This window comes from Petaurus breviceps, unplaced genomic scaffold (genome assembly GCF_028583685.1).
Source record: "Petaurus breviceps papuanus isolate PSGF00001 unplaced genomic scaffold, PetGlider_PUasm1.0 90779, whole genome shotgun sequence".
NCBI lineage: Eukaryota > Metazoa > Chordata > Mammalia > Diprotodontia > Petauridae > Petaurus > Petaurus breviceps.
This window is the reverse complement of record NW_027187344.1, coordinates 56,403-83,396: the sequence shown is the minus strand read 5'-3', so window position 1 is coordinate 83,396 and position 26,994 is coordinate 56,403. Positions and strand designations below refer to the sequence as shown.

The 26,994-nt window shown below is 40.8% G+C and overlaps 1 protein-coding gene across 1 annotated transcript in view; it reads left to right on the top strand.

The window, feature by feature from the left end:
* The window catches only part of LOC138147034 (uncharacterized), an 88,736-nt gene that overhangs the window by 5,352 nt on the left and 56,390 nt on the right, over positions 1-26,994 (top strand). Inside the window, exons 4-10 of the mRNA XM_069069182.1 lie at positions 5,839-6,560; positions 12,409-12,492; positions 16,789-16,923; positions 17,941-18,611; positions 20,807-20,901; positions 23,984-24,684; positions 26,678-26,762. Of these exons, the coding sequence (XP_068925283.1) occupies positions 5,839-6,560; positions 12,409-12,492; positions 16,789-16,923; positions 17,941-18,611; positions 20,807-20,901; positions 23,984-24,684; positions 26,678-26,762 (2,493 nt within the window). The remainder of the gene's footprint in view (positions 1-5,838; positions 6,561-12,408; positions 12,493-16,788; positions 16,924-17,940; positions 18,612-20,806; positions 20,902-23,983; positions 24,685-26,677; positions 26,763-26,994) is intronic.

Below are 26,994 nucleotides of genomic sequence, written 5' to 3'. Positions count from 1 at the left end.
GAACCTCTGAAATCTATCCATGTCCATGGAGATCAGATTAAGAATCCTTGATCTAGTCTTATTTTCTCATGTGAAAGCTATAAAAACTGGGAAGTTAGATGGGGGGAAATAATTTGCTCTACACTTATTGGTAGATAGAACCCAGGTCTCCTGAGTCTCAGTCCAGTATTTTTTCTAACAAGCTGCCTTGGGAATCTGAATTGTTTCTTTGCTAAAGAAAAGCCATTTGCGGCTAAAACATGATTTCAACAAAGGAAACAATGCCTAACTGTGAGAGCTGATGTTCAGACTCAGGCCTAATTGCCTTGCTCTAAAGTAACAGAGACTGCTGAATTCTTGTAGCATAAGAGGAGACAGGAGCCTTGGGGTTTTTGTTTGGTTTGTTTTTGTATTTTGTTTCTTTGGCTGAGCTGGCTACTACCTAACCTTAGGCCAGCAAAGCATCATAGGGTTAATGCAAATCTGCAGACACAGTAGTTTGCACCTTGGAACTGGCTGGGAGAAGAGTGGTGAGGAGGTGGTTAGGAACTTCTCCCACTTTGATATAACTCACATGACAACGATGCTGTTTATTTGGTTTTATTTTCACATTCACTATGTATTTGTTTTCATAATTTTGCCTTTATTGGCAGTAAAGTGTTTAAAGTGACTGCTCTGTTGTATTTATTGATGCCGTTTCTTCCTGGAGAGGCCGTAATCTGCAGCTGTCTGGTGGAGACAGCTTAATATCTGGGCTGTTTTTCTGTTAATGGAAAAAAAAGAGCACTATAGCAGCCATCTATTACAGGGGAATTGATGCTGGACTTTTCCTACCATTCCTGTGCAGACACTCCTTCCCCCCCCCCCCCACACACACCACACAGAGGTGCACACACATACATGCATATACCCTTTATGAGATCAGACTTGCAGTGAAAATGTGGTGAAAACTTAGTCTAGTTTTGACTAGTTTGGGAATTTTGAGGTTTGAGGGAGGGATAAGGCCTTAGGATACACTCCCCCCCTCACATGAACTGAAAAGGTTTGGCTGTCAAAGTGCATGTTTGCATGTTGGGAGCTTCCCTTGGGTAGACAGGGTGAATGGTGGGAATAATAATGACAGAGGGAAACCATATTTGAGGTTTACTGGGGTTGATTTTTAGATTCTGAGTGTTTGGATTCTGCTTTTATGATTTTTTCTCTGACGAGCATGTGAGAGAGGTTGGAAATATATCTTATTTTGGGCTAGTCACACTGTCTGTCCAACTCAGGATATTGTCTCTGATGGGGACTCTGAGGGCCAGCTTGAGGAAAATTCCCTCTTATTGCCTTTCAAATTAGAGGCATTTCCACTCATGCACAGGTTTTCCTTAGTGACCTGTTAGAGATCTGTCATTTAGGAATTTATCCCAACCTTTTGGAGTCTGATTATACTTTTAGACTGTTTCTTATCTCCTGGGGCTATGATTTTAATAAATTTATTCCTTAATGAACGGTCTGTGGCCTTAAAAACCTTTTTCAAGCTTCAGCCTCTGCCTACTTGCCCAAATCAGCTCTGAAGTTTTAGTCTATGTAATTTAAAGACAAAATCCCCAACAAGAAGGTTTTGATTCATTTAAATCTCATCTAGTGACATCCCAAACAGTACAAGAGATAGAAGTATCATTCCCTTTGTGACGCCCCAGAGGTCAGGGGGTCTTTAATATGTGGCAGAGCTGGACAGCAGCATTGAGGCTAGTATATTTCCCACCGAGGTAATATATCTATTTTGGAACCTACAGGCAAGTCCTAGGGATGCCCTGCATATTAGGAGACAGCCTGACAGGGGAGGTATGGGACACTCCCCAATAGCGAGCCTCTTAACTGGATAGGGAGCAGGACATCCTTGGAGGCAGTACGCTTTTTTACTGAGACCTCCTTGCTTGTCTTTGAAACTGGGATTATTGGTCATTGAACAACAGCCTGATGTGGTGGGAAGACTATTGAACTTGGGGAGCGAGGATGAGAAAACCTGAGTTTGGGCTGGGCCACTTTCTTCTTTGTGTCACTTTGGGTAACTAAAATTTATGAATGAATTGCGGGCAAACATTTATTAAATGCTTAATATGTGTAAAAGCATTGTGGTGAGTGCTAGGGGTACAAATAGAAAAAGCCAGATGGTCCTTGCTTTTAAGGAGCAAAATTTCATGGAGGAGGCTTTTGTTGCAAGTCTGATCGAAAGGATGGTCATGTTTCTTATTTAATGTGTCATTCCATTGATAAAACCATCCCTACTTCTGATGTTGACAGTGTCAAGGATTTTGGTGGTGAGAATTTCTTTTCTAAGCCTCAGTTTCCTCATCTACAAAATAGGGATAAGCCTCACTGTCATGGGAATGAGAGTTATGTGGCATAGGAAGAGGCAGCCTCAGATTCCAGAAGACTGGGTTCAAGGCCCCCACCTCCACCCCACTTACTGATTCTCTGACCCCTATGCCAGGCATTTAAACTCTCCATACCCCTGGATTAACTCCGTTAAAACTTTAAATAGTACAAGAGTTGCTAATCTGCATTGGTAGGAGGTGTTCCCAGAAGCTTTCCACACAGAAAAAGCACACTTCTAAGAAAATCACTCTCCTGCTTGACTTCACAGAGTTTTCTGAGGATCAAATGAGAAAAGTATATGTATATGCAATATAAGTATAATATAATGATATTATAATATAATATATTTCATATTGTTATATATAACTAACATATCATACTATATTAATATAATATATAAAAACTCTTTTAATATGTAAAATATTATACAAATATAAGGTGATTATGAAGAGATCATATGGGAAAGGATGGTCTGCTCCTAGGAGTGGACAGATCTGAATTTTCCCCGTTACTCTTTCAGCTCTGCCCCCTCCCCCCACTCTTTTTTTCTGTCCCCTTCTTGTGAACTGTTGAATGCAGAATTGATAACCCAGGCATAATGACTTTAATGGCCCATTTTGAGCCCAGCTGGTCATGACTTCTGTGTCTTCTGAGAACACCTATAAATAGTGCCAGGTAATTTAACCTGTGGTCAAAGGTGTCCATTTGCATTTGAATCAAAATTTGTACTCTTTACTTGTCTGTTTCTATGCATTTGTGACATAGTTTAATTCTCTCACTATAGTTTCTTTTTAGAAATCCAATGTTTTATTAGAGCAGCTAGGTGGTACAGTGAATAGAGTCTGAAATCAGAAGACTCTTCTTCCTGAGTTCAAATGCAGCCTCAGACACTTACTAGCTGTGTGACCTTGGACAGGTCACTTAATTTAACCCTGTTTGACTTAGTTTTTCATCTGTAAAATCAGTTGGAAAAGGAAATGGCAAACCATTCCAGTACCTTTGCCAAGAAGACCCCAAATGGAGTCACAAAGAGTTGGACACGACTGAACAATATATGTTATATTACCTTTGAAAGGATTTTATTCTCTTTGCTTCCTACCCCAATTAATCACTGGATCATTTTACTGCAGCATAATGGCCTTTCTAGCAGTCTCCTTCCTGCCCCCTATAATAAGTTTCCCAAATAAGCTTCTTTAATGTAATTCTCAACTTTATAAAGGAAAAATCTTGCCAGGGATTATTAAAAGAGAGGACCCCCATACACACATCGGTTTGGGGCATAAGCAGGAAAAGGGACAGGCTGTTTATCTAAAACAGGTTGGGGGAGAAAAAAACATTTCTGCACCCAAGGGCTGGTAGACGAGTAAATATAGAAGAATATAGTCTTGGAAATTTGGACAAAAGGAGGAAAAATAAAATCACAGACTGATTTGAGATGGTGTCTAACTTGCATTTCATAGATAGGAAAACTGAGGCCGAGAGAGAGAATATAACTTGTTTGATTAAGGTCATTGGGTTACTAATATGAGTTGAAATTAGAACCTACAGCCCTTGACTCCTATGTGCCTTTGGAAATAATGCTAGGCCAGATTTTTGAGGTCTCTGACAAACAATTAAGACCTGCTCCAACTTTCCTGTTGAACTTTCTAGAAAGAGTCTAATAGAGCTGTTAGTGTATACCATTACAGAGCCAGAGGGCTAATTCACCTCTTCACCCCTTTCTCCTGTCTGAGGCTTTCAGCTCTGTCAATAGGAATGATTTAAATTGAGGATCTCATGGAAACTAGTTGTTCTGTTGATCTATGTCCTATTTGGCCTTTGGAAGGTGGTAGCATGAGTTGACTTAAGAAAGGGTCCTATGGATCCAACTTTTCCCAAAGCTCTGAGGCTTATGAACTCAATTAATTATAGCGAGATCTTGACTGACACCAAGGTCACTGTCCCTGTAACTCTGGTCATCTGTCTCAAAAAGGTGTGCCTATAGTCAGAAGGGATCTGGGGGGAAGGGGATGGCTCAGAGAGGCCTATCTCCACTATTGGAGCCCAATTCCTATGATGATATTAAGTCAGGAGCACTCTCATATGTTGTGCTGAAGTTGTCATAATGTTCTCTTAGAATTCTCTCTTCTGGAAAAAAAAAAAAAGAGAATTCTTCCTTTTGGAGTAAATTGTTAGAATTTAAAGCTTTTCCCCAGCCTCACACTTGGCAGGTCCAAGCTGCCTATATGGCTTCAGGGTGTCATACTAGGCAGTAGATCTGATTTTCTATAAGGGATGGTGACGTGGCTTGTGTCTGGATCAGCAGCTGAATGCTAAATTGTAAACACACACATAGCGGTACCCCTGGAGTGCTTTTACACCCTTTGCAATAAGGAATTTTACTTCAAATTTAACCTGTTGCTTTACCCATGGACACTTGGCCCAATAGCTTTTCCATCATGAGAATTTCCCTAACCACTTGTTGTTCAGTCATTTCAGTTTTGTCTGACTCTTTATGACTCTATTTGGGGTTTTCCTGGCAAAAATACTGGAGTGGTTTGCTATTTCCTTCTCCAACTCATTTTACAGATGAGATATGGAGGCAAACAGGGTTAAGTGACTTGCCCAGGGTCACACAGTTAGTAAGTATCTGAGGCCAGATTTGAACTCAGGAAGATGAGTATTGAGTATTCCTGACTTCAGGTCTGGCACTCCATCCTCTGCAATACCTAGATACCTCAAATCACTTGTTGGGACTCCTCAAATCCTTCTTCCAAGGCAGTTATAGGCTTGATACTATATATTTATCTTTCCTGAGTGTGGAGGGAAGGGAGGGAGAGTGGGTAAAGAAGAAGAGGCATGACTATACAGTTTACCTCCTATGAAGAAATAGTCCTTCCATGGAAATGACTGGATTAAATTTAAATTTAATTTAAAATTAAATTTAAATAAAAATTCTAACTCTTGCTATGTGATACTAGGCCAGAGTCACTTAACATCTTCATGCTCTCCATTTGTGAAATGGGAATGAGCTTGGTCCTTCTCTTACCATTATCTTAGTGAAACACTTTGAACTGAAACCTTCAGAGAAAAATTCTGTGTAAATTTTAGCTGTGATGATGATGATGCTGCTACTGCTGCTGCTGCTGATACTCATAAGTAGCATACACACACACACACACACACACAGCATATATACTCAGAGACCATTTTCCCCACTGAGCCTATTGCACCCTGGAAACAAGGAGCTCAGTGTGATGTCATCATCACTCATCAGGTGGTGCCATCTTGAATATAGCCTATTGAGTCTGTCTTAAATCACAGGCATCTTGAATCTATAGATCCATAGACATGGAAGGGTTTTAAGAGACCACTAGGTCTAGTCCCTTGCCTTTGATCTTGGAGTTTTGGTTGTGGGTGGTGTGCTTATGTAAGTTCGGATTCCTCTTAACTTGACTATTTGGTTTGATATTTGTGTGTGTGTATGTGTGTGTTTGTTTTCTTTTTCCTCATAAGGGAAGGCTGGAACAGTTCTAGTCCTGTCCATGCCAAACTGAGAGTGCCTCATTTTCCTGAGGACTACAACATGACGGCTACATCGATTTCGCCCTGGGTCTTTCAGGAGTCAGTTACCTTCAGAGAAGAGCCAGATGGCAGTGTAGTGGCTTATGGTGGACAAGTGACTCATCTGGATCCTGTGACTCTTGGCCCAAAGAGGAAAGAGCAGGACTTTAACTACCAACTTGAACCAGAAAGAAAGTGTACAACAGATGATTGGCCTTCCACATTGCCAGTCTTTGTTCCCGATCCCTCAGGAAACTATCATCAGTTCTTTAGACCTCTGAGTAGTGGCTCCCAGAGGGAAAGGTCACCTCAGCCTCTTGGCTCTCCTGCTAATCTTCAGAGATGGCCTTTGGCAGGGGTAAAGAGATCTTTCCCTGACTCACGACTGGAGCAGCTGAGGGAGAAGATCCGGGCACAGAAACATCGACATCTTAATATTTTCTCTGCCTCCTTCCAAGCTCACTCCGGTGTCCCTCAAGCTCTGCCCCGGAAGCACGTGCCAAAGAGAAATGTCTACAAAATAAAGTTAGGTGCTTCAAGTCCAACACACCCAAGTCAAGTGTCAACATCCAGCCCAGAGCCCTGTGATACTCACCATGCAGTTTCCCACAAATTTACACCAAAGAGAAAAGGTTACAGAGTAAAATTTGCACTGCCAGCTCCAGTAGACCCATGTAAGTAATGCTGCCTGCTGTAAGTAAGGAACTATGGTGAACAGACTAAGAAAAGGAACTGATGGTGGGACAGCAGAGTTAGGTGTAAGAGCCAGAAAGAAAGTGAAGAAGGAGGTCATGTGGTAGAGTACAGAGAGTATTTCCTCTGCATTTGAGGATCTGGGTTCAGATTCTGCCTTGGACACTATCATTGCAACCTTGGGGGCAAGTGACTTAAATTTCCTGCTTTTTTCATATGTAAAATGAGGGTATTGGTCTAAATGACCTTTGAAGTCCCTTTGAGCTTTAGATTTATGATCCTGATGAAGAAGGGAGCAGAAAGCAGTCTGGTAGAAAGTCCTTCAGAGGTAATTTCAACATATACTCATTCACTCCAAAAGTCTTTACTGAGGGTTTGGAGCCTCAGGGAACTTAGAGAATGAATCCTAGGATCAGATGATTCTGAGTAAGTTACATGCAAAGCTAAATCCTAATTCCAGAGATATACAGTTAAATACCAAATAAGTGGCACAGTCATCATGTCCCTGGGAGCTCAGAGGGAAGAAAGAACATGGCATGTAAGGCTGCCTGGGCAAAGGAGGGATTTAAGGGATGTGACCCCTGGTGCATTAGTGTCAGGTCCTGGTGAGGGGACATGTGGCCCCCTTGGTGGTGACTTGGAATGGACCTTACATTGTTTCTCATATGGAACTTGATATTCCTTGCCCAGAAAAGAATCTTTCTAGGGATGGAGATGGGAGGAAAGAGAGATCAAGATTTTGTTGTTATTTTGTTTTTAAGGGTTGAGATCAGGAGAGCATTTCAGAGGAGAGGTGAGGAGGGGACCACGTGAGTGATAGATTTGGGGACAAAAGGAGGAATTTCTCAAATCTTCTACTGTCCCCAGCCTCCTCCTAATGACGATTCCCCTAATAAGCAAGGTACCAGACAAAATGTGAAGGCCAATGACTGCTCTGGTCTGGTTGCTCTACATTAACAAGTTGACCAATGGCATCAGGAGGAGAAACAGGGGAAGGGGGAATACCATGACCTGAGGTCGGATTGGGTCATGCTAAGCAGTGTAAGACATCACCATTTCACAGAGAAGGAGTGCAGTGGGGAATCTACCCAAGGGTGGCTGCTTCATTTGAACTTTTCTGACCAATATTTATGCACATGATACTTCAGGGGGGTTACAAAAATAGTTTTCACATAGGGTAGTCTTTCTACATTGTTGTTCAGTCATTTGTATCCAACTTTTCATGACCCCATTTGGGTCATTTTCTTGGCAAAGATATTGAAATGGCTTTCCGCGTACTTCTCCTGTTTAGTTTACAGATGAAGAAAGTGAAGCAAATAGGGTTAAGTGACTTGCCCAGGGTCACACAGCTAGTAAGTATCTGAGGTCAGATTTGAACTCAGGTCTTCCTAACCCAGACCTCGCTCCCTATCGACTGTTTCACCTCGCTGTCCTAGGCTTTCTATGGGGTAGTCGTTTTGTCATGCCTGTTCTGGTCTTTCTAAGGCCCGTGCTTACTCCAGCAGTCCCTTATACCAAGGAAATCACAGATCTGGTCCCCCTTCCCCCTACAAAAAAATCCTGACAGTGCTTAGCACAGTATCCTGCACCTAGTAGGTGCTAAAGGAAAGTTTAGTGAATACCAAAAGGAATGCTAACCATCCTTATGGTTGTTGAGTTATTTCAGTCATGTCTTTGAGGTTTTCTTAGTAAAGATACTGGACCACTTTGCCATTTCCTTCTCCAGCTCATTTTGCAGAAACTTAGGCAAACAGGGTCAAGTGACTTGCCCAGGGTCACACAGCTAGTAAGTGACTGAGACCAGATTTGAATTCAAGGAAATGAATCTTCCTGGTTCCAAGCCCATTGTTTTATCCACTGTACCAGCTAGCTGCCCTACCTCGCCAACATCCTTACCAACAGACACACCTCAATTAGCACCTAATATATCCCTCATGATGCCTCATCTCATTTTGATTGTTTTATAAAAAATTTCTCAAAGAATAATTAGTACTTGCAGTAGGGTAGAGTCAACTTTCAAATATTTGTACTCATCCTCAAATGTGCTTTTAGGCTGTATCCCCAGGAAACTCTGAGTTGGTTTCACATTAGTATTAAACCATAAATTGTATGTTAATATTGTAGAGGTTATACCTAATTATATGCTATAGATACATTAGTATCCTTTAAGCAAAAATCCCTTTCATCTGACATAGAGGGGGCACTCAATGGATATTTGCTGATTGATGCACATTGAAAACATTGCTTTATGAAACCAAGAGCACAAATCTCCTTTCTTCTCTCTCTTCTTCTGTCCTTTTTTCTTTATCATTGGTGCTTTCTCTACCTAATCTTGGCTTAGTTCTTTTGATTCCAAAGCCAACATTATTTACACCGTATCCTTTTTGTTGTTGTTGGCCTAATCCATATAATTAATTTTCCCATAGTCTGCTGTATTGAGTAGTGTGTGTGTTTATGTCACCAGAAGTTAGGCCCCTTGGTGGAAGAATGCCATTAATTTAAATAATGTCTCGCAAATAGTAATTAATAAAAATTTCTTGGTTTCTGTGTGACTCTTGAAGGATCTGAGATGGACAAAAACATCTCTGTATTTTCTCCCCCCGTTGGATCTAGTGTGAAAGTAGATAGGTCAACCTCAAGCTGATCTGTCAGAGCTGACTCCCATTTGATTGATAAAGATGATGGCAGGAGCTTTTCCCTTTTGCAGCCATCTCTAATTTAATGTCCCTATGGTCATTAGCAGCATTCTGAAATGGCTTGAGTATACTTGCCCCCAACCCCCACCCCGACTCTGGCAGTTGGCTCAGTATTAAATGCTGTTGGCCATTGCTAATGGCTCTGTTGAAGATTTCAGTGACATCTGACCAATTTATAAGTCATTTTTCCCCCTACCTGTAGGGATTGCTGAATATCCATTAGCGTAACACTGCCAGCAATTATTGTTCATTCTGTGATCTCAATCTATAAGTCCCATCATTTACGGGCTGGTGTCATTTATATTTTCTAAAGTGTCTGCATTTTAATCTCCCTACTTATCCTGGCTCTGGGAGTGAGTTGCTTTGTCTGGCTTGGTTCAGAGAAGAAGGAGAAGCCCTTTTAAGCAGTTTGTAAGGATTCTTTGCCCAACATTCAAGTGTTTTGATCAGGGGGAGTCCAAGGGCATTCCTGTATAAGGAAGAGCTGACTTTTGTAGCTTTTGTGGAAACTGAGGCATCATAGAGTCAGATAACTCTTTTATAGATTACTGTCCCTGTAATTTAAAAGAGGGTTTCAAGAATGGGAAAAAGGAGGTCCTCTGGTATTGTATTAGGCAGCCATAAACTGTTCAGTAACTCTGACCACAGGCTGATCCTCTAAAGAGGCAGTATTGTTCAGTAAGAAAAACCACTGTACCAGGATCTTTCATTAATGGATGTGTGAACTTGGGTAAGTCACTGATGATTTCCGGGTGTATTTCTTCCCTGGAAAAAAAATAATGGAATTGATTGTATTAGGTGATCTCCGGGTTAATAATCTTTAATTCTAGCCCTGATAGCAGACTCTTCTTTCAGTCCTGGTGAGCTATTGAGCTGTTGGTCTCAACCAATCAGCAATCATTTATTAAATGCCTACTGTGTTTTAGGTACTGTGCTAGGCAAAGGGGATAGAAATTCAAAAGTAGCATAGGCCCTGCTTTCAAAGAGCTTGTGTGTGTGTGTGTGTGTGTGTGTGTGTGTGTGTATGAAAGACAGGCAAATCAAATGCAAGGTAATGTTGGAGGGGATGTCAGTAGCAACTGGAAAAACCAGCAAAGCTTCACACACAGCCCCCACCCTCCCTATGGTAGGTTGTGTTTGAGCTGAGTTTTGAAGGAGTATGAGGATTCCAGGAGGCAGACTGGGTGAGGAGAGCATTCTAGGCATGGAGCATGACCACAGTAAAGGTAAAGAGATGAGACATGGAGCCATGCTAACTGGCTTAGCACATTCTATCCATGCCAGTGGAAATATGGGCTCTAAAACCCTGTCCTGCTGAACTGGTAGTGTTGTCTATATAGATGGGGAAGGGAAGGCAAGAAGCATTTATTAAGTACCTACTCTATACGTCAGGTACAATGCTAAGCATTTTACAAATATTATCTCATTAATCCTCACAATAACATCGAGAAGTAAGTACCATTATGATCCTCATTTTACAAATGAGAAAACGGAGGCAAACAGGATTAAGTAACTTGCCCAGTGTCACATAGCTAGTAAGTGCCTGAGGCAGAATTTGAACTCAAGCCTTGCTAATCCAGGGCAACGTTCTATATACTGCACCACCGGCTTTCTTTTAAAGGACTCCATAAAAACTTTGTAACGGTGATAGTTTATAAGGATCTTATTGAGCTTCTCTTGTAAGTCAGTTTCTGGTTCCATGTCTCTCTCTTCACTACTAAGGTCCATGAGAGTCAGTAGCTAAGGGAGCATCCAACGGAAGAGTTATTTTCACCTCCAGTGCTTTGATTTAACTTGACGGCATCTGCCCATGTCTGAGTCGCCACTCGATGTATTTCCAAATTGGTTGAAACAGCTGGTACAGGGGAAAGAGTGCTGGACCTGGAGTCAGGAAGACTCATCTTCCTGTATTCAAATCTGGCCTCATTAGTAAAATGAGCTGGAGAGTGAAATGGCAAACCACTGCAGTATCTTTGCTAAGAAAACCCCAAATGACGTCATGAAGCATCAGGCATGATTGAAACAATTGAATGACAACCTTTTCCAAATTGACTATATACAGAGCCAGCTGTTACTTATATGTATAAGTGAAGAAAAGCAGTAGTCTAGAGAGCAAAACTATTTGGGGGTCATTTCCCAAATCACTTATGTATTTAACTTGAAGTACATAGTGTGATTAGCCATTAAATTTGACTTTCAGTTATGCTGACCTTAGGTTAAATTATCAAAAGTGAGTTTTGGGGTATCTGAAAGAAGACAGCTTAGAAATGTGCTAGAGGACAGAGGGAGGCTTGCATAGGAATGAACATTTACCCTAGAATTCAGGGGCTTTTAACTTAGTCTATGAATTTAAAAAAAAATTTGAATAACCATGTTTCAATATAATTGGTTTCTTTTATAAACCTATGCATTTTATCTCAGGAATCTAAAAATATTGTGAAAAGAGATTCATAAACTTCGCCAGACTGCCAAGAGGGTCCTTGTTTCACCTACATCTACCTTAGATAATCATACATAGATAATGGAGTTTGGGTTTTGTTTTTAGGGCTTAGAAATACTGCTTAGAAGTGATTACTGTGTACAGCATCTCTTCTAGATTTTATCCTCTAGGATTTATTAATCATAATGATAACTCAACTTTTGATAGCAGTTTAGGTTTTACAAAGTTCTTTTCTCACAACAACCCTGTGAGATATATAACATACTTTATTATACCAATTTTACAGATGAGAAAACAACTTCTGGGTAAATTACTTGCTCAAGATCATACAATAGTGAGTTAAGGGTGAGGGATCATCCCTAGGGGTCCTGACTCTAAAATAAAAGAACTCTTTCTATTATGACAATATGTGATCCCATTCCTGAGCTTCCTTGACTCAATAACTAATGTTAAGGCGATGCTTGTATAACTTTAGGCTTGTGAATGAAACAAGTACCTTAGTAATTCTTTTGGTCAATTATTGCTTTCTGTATTACATCTCCCTCTCTCTCTCTCTCTCTCTCTCTCTCTCTCTCTCTCTCTCTCTCTCTCTCTCTCTCTTTCTCCCTTTTTCTTTCTTCCTGTCCTCTTTCTTTCCCCACCCTTCTCTCTGTCTGTCTGTCTCTCTCCTCCCCTACCCCAAACATCATCAAGGTCAAAGGGACAAAATTAGAGGGGCCCAAAGCTACCAGGGATCTGCTCAGTCACCTTCCCCTAGAAGACTTCTGAAAGGCCATGGTAAGTTGTTGGGTTTTTTTTTGTTATTGTTGTTGATGATTTGTTTTGTTTTTAAAGGGGTGAGCATGGTGGAAATGAAGAGATTTCAGAGTCAAATAAAAGCTTTAAAGAAAAACTAACAAAACCAATTGGTTAATAATCTAGAGAAAAGGGTTTGACTGGAATAATGAGGAAGTAGTAGGGGGTATTTAGAGTTGAATGTAGCTCTATGGATTCTCTTTGTGACCTTTAGAAAGTCCCTGACCTGGGCCAAGTAGGATAGATGAGCTTATTCAATTAGGAGTCACTAAACACTCTGGCAGTATTAATAATGCTCCAGAGCTCTGCTTGGATATCATCTTTGGGAGGTTAGGCAGAGTGACTCTTTGCTAAGCAATCCCTTTGGATGGGTGAAGCGCTGATCCCACTTTATAAAGAATTTTATTCTGGAATAAATTTTTTTATTGATACATGAGAACTCTGGGTGCAGATTTCAGTTTTGCTGATGAATCCTTTTAAGAGAGATATCTGTCTCTTTCTGGGCCTTTCATTTCCTCACATGCAAAGTGGAAATTACCATGCTAAATTACCTCATGGATAGTCACCATTAAAAACGTCTTCTGTTAAATACCCCAGATCTGTCATCCAAAGTTACTATTCATAGAGTTGTTAGCTAGTTGGTTACCCTATCTGTAACATTCATTCCTGTTCCTAGGGCAGAGCAACGTCAGTTTGTTTGTAAAAGGTGAAAATAATGCTTTACCGCATAGTCCTATGAGCAGTGCTAGGGGTTTCTAGGTGAGAAGGGAAAGCTTACATGGTGGCGGGGGGGGGGGGGGACTGAGGGGAGGGTGTCAATTTGTTATTAGACTAGATATGTTTATGAATCACCAAAGGAATGCTGAACAGGAGAGGGGGAGAAATCCTACAGAGCTTATTCAGTACTTGGAATGTGAAGTTAGGGATGCTGTGAACATAATGTGCTGGGTGCAAAAAAGGTTATTTAAAATATAAAATAATTTTCTTCCTTCATCATGCCCTCCCCCTTTTTGTTTTAATGGATCACTTGAAAAATGACCTGCTCTCTCCCTGAGACTGGGTCACAAGACCATGCCATGTGGCACATTCATCATTGTAGCCGCCAATGTCACCGAATCTGTGTTGACCATTAGTTCCTGTCAGTGACGAAGTCAAAGCAGGGCTCAAAAGAGATGAATTGGGGGTCAAGGGTCAGAGTCACAGGACCTGAGGATTGGATGAATTATAAATTTGCTGTAGTTAACAAAAAATTAAATCACAATAGTTATAAAATATTCATCTGTCGAGGCAGCAGGAAAAGGGAGCCGAATGTTTAATTTCAGATGATAACACCTTGCTTTGCATTTTTTATCAGAGATTAAGTTGGTGCCAAGACTTTGATCACATACTTGGAGATTTAATTCATTTTCACAGACTAAAAATTCTTTCTTAAAAATTAATTAAGATTAGACTGCTTGGGGGGTGGGGAGAGTTAGGGTGAGGGATGTGTCCAGAAGGACTCATTAATTTGCTTGCTACTCCCAGGGCAATCTTATTGTTGAGTTAAACATCTGGATGAGTTAAAATTTGAGTTGGGGGTGCTCAACATAAGGGTGGATGGAAGTGGGCATCCTAGAAACTGGGACTAATGCCAATTGGAAACCTCAGATGATGTTAAGCAGCTTTCATCATTCCTGGCCAGATGGGTTCCATGAGTGATCTTAATGATCCCTGGGAATTAAAGATTAGGTCAGATGTGGGGCTGTTGGAGCTTGGACCTAATGGATCCAAATGAAGTGAAAGGGATGGGAGGATTGATGGAAACCTTATATTCAGGATAATTTACATCTTAACAGAGCAAGGAAAGCATTCCTTCCGTAATGGAAATAGCAATGGACCTGGAAATAGAAACCTGGGTTCTAGTTCTGGCTCTTGTCCTTTACTATCTGTGTGATGTTGGGCAAGTCATTTTACTTTTCAGGGCTTTCATTTTTTCATTGATAAAACAGAATATGATCTGAATGGGAAGGGGCGATTAGGTAGCGCAGTGAATAGAGCACTGGCCCTGGAGTCAGGAGGACCTGAGTTCAAATCCAGCCACAGACACTTAACACTTACTAGCCGTGTGACCTTGGGCAAGTCACTTAACCCCAATTGCCCTGCCCTCCTCCTTCCCCCCAAAAAAAGCAAAAAATAATGACTTTTAAGGTCCTTTTTAACTCTGACTTTCTGTGATTCTGTTCTTAGGTTCCACTCAGGTAATTATGATGTTTGCAAAACTTTCTGAATCTTGTTGGTTCAGTTGAACAGAGAATTGTGCTAATAGAGATGAAGATTAGCAATGATGACAATAATAACCGTCTTTGCATGAGGCAGTATGTATCCCACACACTAATGAGACCCTGCACTCTGGTTCAGGGTGATCATATCATTAGTTTCCTATCGAATGCTGATTGTTCCTTGGCCCTGGCCACAGGCTAACTATCCCTTAGTCCCAGCTGCACAATGACTTCCTCATTCACACCAGCTCTTTCGTGTCATTTGTGCATCCCTGTTGACTTACACATTAAACTCTTTGGATTGAATTGATCACAGTGGGGACTAGGAGAAATGGGAAAACTACTTCCATTACTAGAGGCACAACTCAAATTGTGTGTTAGCAGTCTTAACAGATAAAGGTTAACATCCTCATCTGTGATCTATACTTCTCCAAAAGTCCACTGGCCCGGCATCATGGACACTGGCCTTGCTTGTGTTGTAGTAATCCCTACTCCAGAACTTCCAGGGAGATCTTGGTAAACAAGAGAATAGTGGCAGATCTGGCACTATGGCAGGCCTATGCCAGTGAAAGTCAATAGTTTATTGTAAAGGCCAACATTGGCTGAGGGTAGCAGAAACCTGACTTTATCAACTTGATGCCAGCCTGCCAAAGGATTTGGAGATAGGAGAGGCTGGGGATCCTGTGAATTATTTGCATCCTTTATAACTGATCCTGCAATCTGAACTGGTCAACTAAACCTTATTGGAGAAAGAGGGAGGGAGGGAGGGACACACACACACACACACACACACACACACACACGAGAGAGAGAGAGAGAGAGAGAGAGAGAGAGAGAGAGAGAGAGAGAGGGAGAGAGGGAGAGAGCGAGAGAAACATCTCAAGTGTCTGTTGGTAGAGATTGTCTATGTATTTGTAATGATCTTGGTGTTGGTATCGGCATCTGGTGAATGTAATCTGAAATTATGAAGTAAAACCTTGATAAATGGTGTTTATTATGTGACAACATTTATTAAAGAAAACTCATTTGTGTTTGTGATGTGGTAGATCGTTTATTTTTGCATTATACAGGGCCTCTCATTCTGCCTGGGCTAGGAGCTTTCATTGATTCTCTTTCTCTGTTCCTGCTGACTTGCACCAGTTTAAAATCAAATTAGTTTACTCTCATGAGGTGCAAATCATCAAAAATAAAATGATATTTCCATTAACCCTCACTCTGGCTCACCGTGCAGTCCATTGAGCTCGAGTTGCGTTAGTAATGACGGTGACTCTCTTCGCTTGGCTAGGAAGGCAGCTTTGATAGGCCTCATGTCTAGTCTACAAGTTTCTGTGCTGGGAAGGCCAAAAGAGGCAAGGAAGTTAGTTCATTCTGGTCAGTCCCCAGGCCTTGGCTTTCTCATTTGTTGATAAAGACCATGATGAGCAGAGGTAAGGATGACAAGAGAGGGTGTCTGGGGAAAAGCCATCCTCATCCTCATTTCTTGTCTTGGTATGGTGTTGTATCATTTCCAAAATACATTCACATTCATTTTTCTCATTTGATCCTTATTAAGCAGCTCTGTGGTAAGTGGGGAAGGTGGTGTGTGTCCATGTAACAGCTGAGGAAAACAAGGCCAAGAGACATAGAGAGATAGGTAAGTAATTTGCCTGTCGTCCTCAAAGAAGGCATGGTAGGACCAGAAGTAGGGCCCAGGTTTCCTGATGTCAAGGGCTGTGTTTTTTCCTCCATCTGTATATAGAGAGCTCATAGCTCATATTTAGACTATGAAGCATGTTATCCTTTCCTCATGACAACCCTTCAGGACAAGTGATATAAATATTCTTGCCATTTCTCTAGATGAAAGAAGGGAAGTTTGACTTACCCAGTTATGTGGCTAATTAATGTGATAGAGTTGGGACTTCATCAAAGTCTTCCTGGACCAGCACAGTTGGATCCTAATCTGAGCTTCCTACTCTGTCCCCATCCCCAGCGCTATAAAGGGGCTTCACTGCATCCAGGGGCTGTATGTTTTTTCTTTAAGATGCTAAGCTGACTGGCGTTTCTGCATGGAGAAAGGGACAGAGGCTTGTGAGGCTCCTCCTTGGGCCCTCTCCCACGTTTCTCCAGCTCCAGAATCGGGCCCTCTTAGGAAGCCTAGCCATCGCAAAGGAGTCAGGTATTTGGTGCTGCTCTGGAAATGGAATTCTCTCCTGAGTTTCTACTTCAGTTCTAGTTAGGTGTTGTATATGTGATATGGGGAGGGAAGGGAAGAGCTGGATGAGAAACTGGAAGAGAGACATTACTAAGTCACTGTTTAGAGAGGCAGAAACAGAGTAGAGGGAGTCATCAGTCTCCCATCTGGGGCCCTTCCCCAGAACATCTCCTATACTGACCTATCAGTGATACTGGAAACTAGGGGCATTAAGTGCTTCATTCTTTTGGGGATAAATGTTGCCTCTCCAAGTATCTGTTTTCAAATATAAAACTTTGTAGAAGGGTTTTGTTTTGGGGGGCTGGGTGGGAGAAAAGATTTCTTAAATTCTGATAGTAACCATCAATAAAAGCATTCGAATAAACCAGAATTTTAAAAAGATCACACACATATAAATTGTAAATCACTAGGAATTTAGTTTTTTTTAACAAATTAGTAAATATTATATTATTATAAGTATAGGTATAATAATATAAGTATAATATTATAAGTAATTATAAGTATAATATTATAAGTAATTAGTAAATATTATAAGACTATTGTGCTTGCTTCCCTGTCCCCTTGGATCTTCTGTGCATTTAAAAAATATTGTTACATTTGTTATTTTTGGCTATGTAAAAATAATCTCAGTGTGTGTAATATTATTCTGATTCTGCTTTCTTCATGCTGTAGTGCTTTGCTTCCTGTAAGTCCTTCTCTATTCATATGTCAGTGGGAACAAGTTTATTAGTTCTATTCACTGACATGTGAGATGGGACAGTGTGCGGTCCCTGGCCACCTGGGGATGTGGGGAAAATGTTTCAAACTCAGTAGGGACTGTGTAATGGTGGGATGTCTGACACTGTGGTTTCTGGATAAAGGCTATGGGGAATAAATTTGGGGAACATCCCTTCCCAATACCCCTTGGTGGTCATTCTTGATATTTCCCCCAATGCTCCCTCACCCCCAGCTTCCTTAATATTTCTGTGACTGTGTTTGCAGGACTGATGGAGAAGACTCAAAAATCTAAGCACATATCACCCTCCAACCCAGATATAAACAACCAGAAAGAAGAAGCTCCTCTCCATGGAAACTCTCAGATCTCTCCTGAAACTTCAGCACCAGTGGACTGTGCTAGTTCTGAACCATTCCAAACTATCTTGAATCTTTTGAGAAATCACCAATCACATATTCAAGACAAGGCAAATAACAAAAGAACAGGGTCCCAGTCTTCAAAGACCACACCCACCAAGAAAGCAGGTGATTTGGAATGGCAGTCCTCAAAACCTCAAAATACAACAATGAGAAGAAGGAATCTCCAATCTCTCTTGGGCGGAAAGAAACTTTCTTCAAGGACGGGTAGTTCAGGGGAATCAAAAGTATCTGGAAAAGAAAATGCCTGCACTGGGACCCACAGAAAAACAGATGAGAGTACCCTTAGGCCCTATACCACTGCAGAAATCCGGGATTTCATAAATCAGAAAGCAATAGAAAGAAAGAAAAGGTGCCTTGAAGCTAAAATATCTGTAAAGAAAGCCTTAGAGCTGAGAGAGAAGAAGTTGCAGGAGGTGTATAAGAAACAGAGAGAAGCTTCCTGCAGGAAGACCAAAGCCAGGGTCTCACAAATATCATCCAAGACCATTGCCTCTGCACCACAATCTCACCTTTCCAAAGTAGGTGCTTGGTGAGAAGATTTGTTAATGGGTGGTTCTGGACCCTGGGCTTTTATCCTCTGGAGGTCTATTATTATGTTAGCCTAGTGGTTTAAATTAGAGCCCACAAGGCCCATGGGCAGTGAACCCAGGAATCAATCTCCAAGTAGACCAGTTAGCTGCTCTCTTCCATGGCCACAGACTGCATCACTGGCAATCACCTTGTAATTTGCATGTCCCTGGGACATAAGAAAGATCAGGAGAAGGCATGGTAATATTTTGTACAGGTAGCCCCCACTGCTAGAATAACAACTCAGAATTTTCATATGTTCTTAAGAGATCAAAATTATCATCTTCATATGTGAAGGATCAAAAAAAAGTATTATTATCATCATTTACACCAAGGGGTTCTTAACCATTTTTGTGTTTATCATGGACCCCTCTATCAGTCTCTGGGATATGTTTTTAAATGCATAAAAACAAAATACATATGGTTTAAAAAGAAACTAATGATATTGAAATATAATTGTCACAGTGTGAATTTTTTTAAAAGTTCATGGGTCCCAGGTTAAGAAACCTTAATTTACACAGAAGAAGGGCTAAAGGAATTCTCTCTCTGTCTCTGTCTCTCATTCTTTAAAGCAGGAAATAGCTGTTAGATCCAAAGGATTTATTGATTGGAAGAGGTGCTAATAAGGTCATAGGATCTACCTCTGAGAAACAACATGGCATGGTAGAAGGAATATTGATTTGGAATTGGACAACCTGTATTTGAACCCTAGCCCTGACACTTAACTCATGACCTTCTACATGTCACTTCACAAACAGTCCTCAGTTTCCTCATCTCCAAAAAGAGGTTAATAATATAGTACCAATGTTAAAATGACAACATACTTTGTAAAATAAGAGCACTGCATGAATGTGAGTAATCCCTTAGTCTCTTAGATGGATCTATGAGATCTTGCTAATATCGATTAGCTCCCACTAGTAGAGACCTCAGTTTTTCCAAGTTTGCTTATCCCATGTGATTCTTGTCCATTATAGGACATGAAGCTAGAGATTTTCCTCTAGTTCTTTTGATATGTGATCCCCTGGCTCTTTATTTTTTTATTTTTATTTTTTTTTAATTTCAAAGGCTTTATTAACTTCCGATTTACATCATTCATTTCAGCCAGATTTTGAGTTACAAATTTTCTCCCCGTTTTTCCCCTACCAACCGCCCCAAAATAGCAGTCCCACAGGATAACCCCTCCTCCAATCTGTTCTCTCCCATATCTTCTCCCATACCCCCTTCGACTTTTCCAGTAGGGCATGGTGGATCTTTATGCCTCAGTGCCTGTATATCTTATTTCCCAATTACATATAAAATAGTATTAATAATAGTATATATATTAAACATATGATTTTAAAACTTTGAATTTCAGATTCATTTCCTCCCTTCCCCTGGCTCTTTAAATGGAGTAGAGCTATTATCTTCCCTGAGCTTCAAAAATAAGGACAAGTAAATCTCAATGGTTTATACTTTGATTGGTCTTTAAAGCAAAGGGAGTTCTAGACAAGGGTGAGCTCTTCAAATTCTTTCCAAGCCTGATAGCCTAAGTCTTTGAAAAATGGACCTTGATTCAGGGAGGATGATAGAAAATCTCAGACTTAAAGGATACAGGGTGACTACATGGAATAGGGAAGATATTGGCCACCTGCTTTTTCTTTCTCTTGGAAACCAACAGCAACTCACTTTTTGTATGGTACTCTGGTGGTCACTAATATCTGTATTTGTTCCAGTTAAATTATTGAAGCAAGAACATCTATTCTGTTACTGTTGATAAGTAATCCAAAGCCTTGATAAGTTTCTTAGGTTACCTAGGTTAGAGGTTGTGGCTTGAGTTAACAGGGTGTAGCCACTGGAGGTATGTGTATATGTGGGGATGAAGTAGCAAGTATTGAAAGCATAGCTTATGGAACCTGTTCACCTTGGATGGCACTTTGTCTTGAATACTTAGAAGATGAGGGTGTGGATGTTGGAAGGAATTTTTACCCTCTTGTGTTCCCTTAATCTGTACCTAAGTCAACCTTCCATGTTGAAAAAAGGCTCTCACGTTTCTCTTCTACTTTTTCCCCAAGCAGAAGCCTATGATGCCCTTCCCTTTTCTTCAGTGCTTATATATACTGATATTAGACAAGTGTTTGTTGAACTATTGGTTATTCTTCCCACCTAGGCCCAGGAAGCCAAGGAAAGACAAAGGGAGGCAGCTCTGGAGCATGAAAAGCAGGCATTTGGTACTGTGCTAGGTAACAAAGAACTTCAAGACAGGTGTGTATAAAGCAAACATTTATTGAGTGCCTATTGTGTTCAGAGTACTGTGGGACATACAAGATTAGATAAGCTGTTTAGCCCTGCCCACATGAAATTGTTGGTTTTAACAAGAGGATGACACAAATAACAGATAATTATGATGTACAACACTGTATGCATTAGTGAGGTACAAAGCCAAATGTAAGTGAGGTCCAAGGTGGGGGTGGGTAACCTAGAGGATCAGGAACAGCTCTGTAGAGGAGGTAGGATGTGAGTTGAGCTTTAAAGAATGGGGGAAGGATTAGGCAGGCAAGGTGAGAAGAGATTCTGGGCATTGGGAATAGCATGAAAAAAAGGAATGGAGGCAGGGAGAAAGATGTGTGGTACGTTTGGGAAAGAGAAACAAGTCAAATTTGTCTTAAACATGAGAGGTCCTGAGGATGGGGAGTCATAGGAGAAGGCTACAAAGGAAGGATGGGGCCAGATGGTGAAGGTCTTTGAATTCCAGACAAAGGAACACTTGGACAGCAGATCTTTCAACAGAGGGAAGACACGACCAAACAGGGCAGAAGAAAGATTATTCTGACAACAGTACAAAAGACAAGTTGAGCAAGAAGGAAGTAGATAGGAGGGAAGGCCTGTAGGACACTATTGCAAAGAATAAATAAGTGGAAATATGGGAAGGCAGAAGCAGGGGGAATAGAGAGAAGAAGTGGTTATGAGAAAGAATACCAACATGGAATTAACAGCAATTAGTAAGTGGCTGGATATAGGAAGTCAGAGAGAGAAGGCTCAAAAAGTCACATACATGACTCCTTAAGGGTTAGGAAAGCTGCAGAAGGAACTCTCCCTCTGTCTCATGTGCCGTAGTGAGGGCATTCCAGAGGCATGAATCAGAAAGGGAGCCTTGTCAAGAGTTGGCTTGGGAGAATTTAAACTTAGACCAGTGCTCAGATGTCTAAATTTTCAAACTCTGTCAATGACACATACATCTTGTTGCTTGGCTTCTAAACGTGTAAGAATGAAGAAACATCTGGAACTTTGTTTCTCAGTGATGAAATTGGAGGGTTTGAAAGCTATCATATCAATTTTTAAATGGGAAATAGAATGACAGAGAAATGGAAACAGAATGAAGAGAAAACCTCTTCTTCCTCCTTAGGTAAAATTCAGATTACACTCTTTAAACAAATAGAAAATGTCCTAAGATCTTGTTTGTTGTCCAAACCCAGCCCTAAGAGTGGGGCTGCCTTCTTTTCTTCAGCCCTTTTTGTTTCAAGAGAACACTATGGTTTTGAACTAACAGATCCCCACCACAGCCCAGGTAGGAGTAGACTGGTATTGGATTGGACACAAAGATTGAGATGTCTGGCACCTTTGAGAATGAAGGAAAACAGCATTCCAGACAAGAGCTGCCTCTCTGCTCTTTACTCTGGACCAGGGGTGGGGAACCTGTGGTCCTGAGGCTACATGTGGCCTTTTAGGTCCTTGGGTGTTGGATTTTTGACTGAGTCCAAGTTTTACAGAAAAAAAAAACCTTTTATTAAGGGGATTTGTTCTGTGAAGTTTGGATTCAATCAAAGGGCTGAACTTGAGGACCTAGAGGGCCACATGTGGCCTTGAGGCCACAGGTTCCCCACCCCTGCATGGTACAGTTCATTTCTCTGGGTCTTTCTCTCCCATGGTCTGACTGTCTCTTCTGTCTTCCTCAGTGATCTAGGCTGGTATATGTGTAGCTTAAAACCTGCATCTCTCATTTCTCAGGAAATTATAGATGGTTTTCTTTGTTCTTCAGAGGCTCCATCATGACTTTTTCTTTAGCAGAGGCTTGACTTCCCCAGGATCTCCAGTAATAGGGAATTTCTCTCAATTTTCCTTTCTTTTGGATTTTCGTATGCCCATGTTGTCTCCTCCATTCAATTATGAGCTCCTTGAGAGGAGAGACTTTCATTTTTGCCTTATTGCCTACTGTATCCCCAGTGCTTGGCTCATAGTAGGTGTTTGATAAATGTTTATTGACTGAATGACTTCTGACAGTCTCAAAGCCAGAAAGCATTTCTCTGGCATGTTCATGAAACCTTTTTGTTTTAAAGTATTAACTGAAACAAGCTCCTTTTAATTTTTTTTAAAAAGTCTGACTGATACTATTTTACAGCAGTCATTCCCAGATAGAATATAACCCTGACTCTTGTGTACATGTGCAGTGAGTGATATTTCCCTTATAACAAAGAACAGTTGATATCTGACATCATGCACAGTATTCAGATCCATAGCTCCAACCCCCAACTCCCTAAAGAAAAACTAATGAAGAGCACAGGATAGTGGAAAGAACGTTGGAGAGAGGCCATGTTGCATGATGAATAGGAAGTTGGCCTTGGAATCAAGAAGACCTGGGTCCAAGTTAGACTTCTGGGACCCTGAGCAAGCCCCTTCTTGGTAACTCCAGGCACCCAACAGTTGTTGATCTGCTTTGGCAGAGGGGGTTTCCTCATCACTTCAGCTCAGCAATGAAATCACAGGCTCAGTCTTTAAAAAAAAAAAAAGAAAAGACATTGGACTTAGATTCAGGGAACCTGGGTTTGAAGGCTGGTTTTGACTTTTATTGTCTGTGACCCTGGGAAAGTCACATAATTTCTTTTTTTTTCTTTTTGGAGGGGCAACTGGGGTTAAGTGACTTGCCAAAGGTCACATGGCTAGTAAGTGTTAAGTGTTTGAGGCCAGATTTGAACTCAGGTCCTCCTGACTCTAGGGCCGGTGCTCTAGAGATTCACTGTGCCACCTAGCCACCCTGAGTCACATAATTTCTTTGGACCTCAAGCTCTAGGTTATGTGAAAATGGGGGATAATAATATTTTAATAGCATCTAGTATGTCCCAGTGCTTTACAAAAACTGTATCTCATTTGATCCCCACAACAACCTGGGGAGAGATAGGTGCTATTATTATCCCCATTTATGTAGTTAAAGAAACTGAGGAAGACAGAGCCTAGGAAAGCACTTTTGGTAAACTTTCAAGTGTTATGTGAGTTTGAATTGTTTGTTATTGTTATTGGTTATCATTTGAAGGCTTTTCTTTTCAATTATTTTCCCCTTGTATTTGAACAGAACTTCCCATGATACTAAAACTCCAGTTACAACCAGTGCTTCTGAAAGTGGGGTTAGCCACCCTTGGCCTGTTTCCATGAGCATATCCCCTGGACCCTTGAAACAGCAAGACCCTAGCCCTTTACTTCCAGTTTTGAATCTTCAGTCAAGTCAGGTTGAAAACTTGGAGAAGACTCAGGTTTCTGCGGCTCCTAGCAAAGAGTCAAACCCTATGCCCTTCCAACAAAATCAGGCCAGGATTCGTATTCTTGAGGTCACTGCTCAGGTGCTGAAGGATAGAATTGAATTTTTGACGGAGAAGTTAAACCTCCCAGGAATGTCCGGCACACCCAGTGACAAGCCTGAGAAGTGCATGGATGGACAAAGCAGTGCTGCCTCACCAGTTCAGGAGTGCCCCCCCGCGGCAGCACAATCGTCTTGTGCTCTTATACTTGGGCAGACTTCCAGCCTAACTGCCTTGGGAACCCCTGGAAGTCCTGAACCAGAAGCAATGGAGTCCCTCGGTGGCAGAGAGAAACAGATGGCACAGGAAAGTGGAAAAGATGGAGTGGAAGTGGAAAGAAAGATCCCAGTCGTCCTTCTCAGTCCTGCTGAACGTGATGAAATGTTATCCTACAGAAGCCCAAGATTGAATGAGCAACAAAGTCCTTGCCCTGATGAGGCACAGCAACCTAGGCCCAAAAAGGTCTATACTAGCCACAGTTGAGTAGAACACTTTTTGACGTTTATCAGTTTAAAAAACAGGGGCAGGAATTCAGTTTATATCTAGATACTTCACATATGTGAAATTGAGAGTCTATAGAGTGAAAACAAAAGTTTAAAGAAACTACAAATCTGAGTCTCATTTAAAAAACATTAATACAAATATTTTTTTCTAAAGGATGGATAAACTATTGTAGACTCTTTCCTTTTCTTTCTTTCTTTCTTTCTTTCTTTCTTTCTTTCTTTCTTTCTTTCTTTCTTTCTTTCTTTCTTTCTTTCTTTCTTTCTTTCTTCCTTCCTTCCTTCCTTCCTTCCTTCCTTCCTTCCTTCCTCCCTCTCTCTTTCTCTCTCTTTCTCTTCCTTCCCTTCCCTTCCCTTCCCTTCCCTTCCCTTCCCTTCCCTTCCCTTTCCTTTCCCTTTCCCTTTCCCTTTCCGTTTCCCTTCCCCTTTCCCTTTCCCTTTCCTTTTTTCAAAAGAGGCAGAAAGGGTAACTGGGTGGTGCAGTGAATACAGCACTGGCCCTGGAGTCAGGAAGATCTGGGTTCAAATTCGACCTAAGACACTTAACACTTACAAGCTGTGTGACCTTCAGCAAATCACATAACCCCAATTGCCCTACTTGCCCCCTCCAAAAAGAAAAAAAAAGACAGAAAATACTGCAATAGCCAAGATCACATCTATATTGGAACATGTCTCTGGAATTTATAGTTATATGTATTTATGTCTTATCTTATGACTAGATTCCATGGAATATAGCCTTTAACCTTAAGTAAATAATAAACTTTAATAAATCTTAAAATCTTTTTCCTCCTTGTGTACTTTGCTTGCTGAGGGAAAACTTTTCTTTTGCACTGTACACAGGTAGGTGCTTCATCATATTCAACAAATATTTATTATGGAAACCCATAGGCTAGTTGATCTGACAAACCAAATAAACATGTTAGGGCATAAAATGAAATCAAATTGTCTCCACAGCACATTTATTTAGTCTCATTGTCTTCTTCTGGCTCCACAAATACTCAAGTAACACATATCCTTTGGACCTAAAAAGGAGGCAGAAGCCCCTTCTTGTTTCACTTCAATGGGACAGAGTAGTTATTTACTTCTAATAAATATTATAACTGAAATAGTACCAGAAAAGGACAAAAACCAAGTATACCAATTATGGTTCTATTCCTACTTTTTTGTTTTTAAGCAATCAGGGTTAAGTAACTTGCTCAAGGTTACACGGCCAGGTGTTTCTGGGTGGATGCTAAGTGTCTGAGCCTGGATTAGATACTTCAGGTCATCCCGACACTGGGGCCGGTGCTCTTACTCACTGTACTACCTGGCCGCCCCACTATTCCTACTTTTTGCAAAGCTAATTATTTGAAACGGAATACATAAGCACCTAATCAAGCTGACAGAGCCTAACATCTTCCCCCCAAACCCCACCCTCCAAGATGGGTAAAATTTGCATGTCTTTATGGAAATGTTTTTCCCTTCCAAATGGTCACAGATGAATGATTCATAATAAAGACTTGAACCTCTAAAGTAATTGTCTCTAGAAAAGTAAACATAAAGGCATGGAAATCCATACATTTACCTAACCTTGTGTCTCCCTGCAACTCTATTTCATTTCTGTACCACCAATAACTGTTTTCCCCTTTCCTAAAAAGAAACAGGTAATTTTTTAGCTTCTGGGTTGGGGAAGGGATGGAGCCTAAAATCCAAACTCTCTGATACCTCATGCTATCACTTTAATGCTTTTCTTCTAGCTATGGATTGTGGCTATAAGACACTGAAAAGTTGATCAAGAGAAAAAAATAAGTCCACATCTGTATGAATTTGTTAACTTATACAAAAGTAATTTTTGTAATAAACATAGTTTTGGGGAGAGCATTTTCCCTCTTTCCCACCTACATATAGGATTCCTTTTATTTTTACTCCTTAATCCTATTAACTTTGGAACCAGGTATAATTATATCTTCCCCTTGTCTCTCTTTTCCAAAGATCTTACTCTGCCTGAAGATTTTGAAGTGGAAAAAAAGGTACCAAAAGATAAGAAACTCACCTGTCCTGGTTCCTTCACAAGAAGGTATGTCAGCCCAGGCTTGGTCTAAAACTCAAAGGTACCCCTTATATGGGCTGTTATGTAGTATCAGATGCTATGAATGTATGTATAAGTATGTATGTATATATATATATGTGTGTGTGTGTATATATAAATATATGATACTATTGATAATTCATCCTTCATTATTAGAAGGGTATGTTGAGAGAGAGAGAGAGAGAGAGAGAGAGAGAGAGAGAGAGAGAGAGAGAGAGAG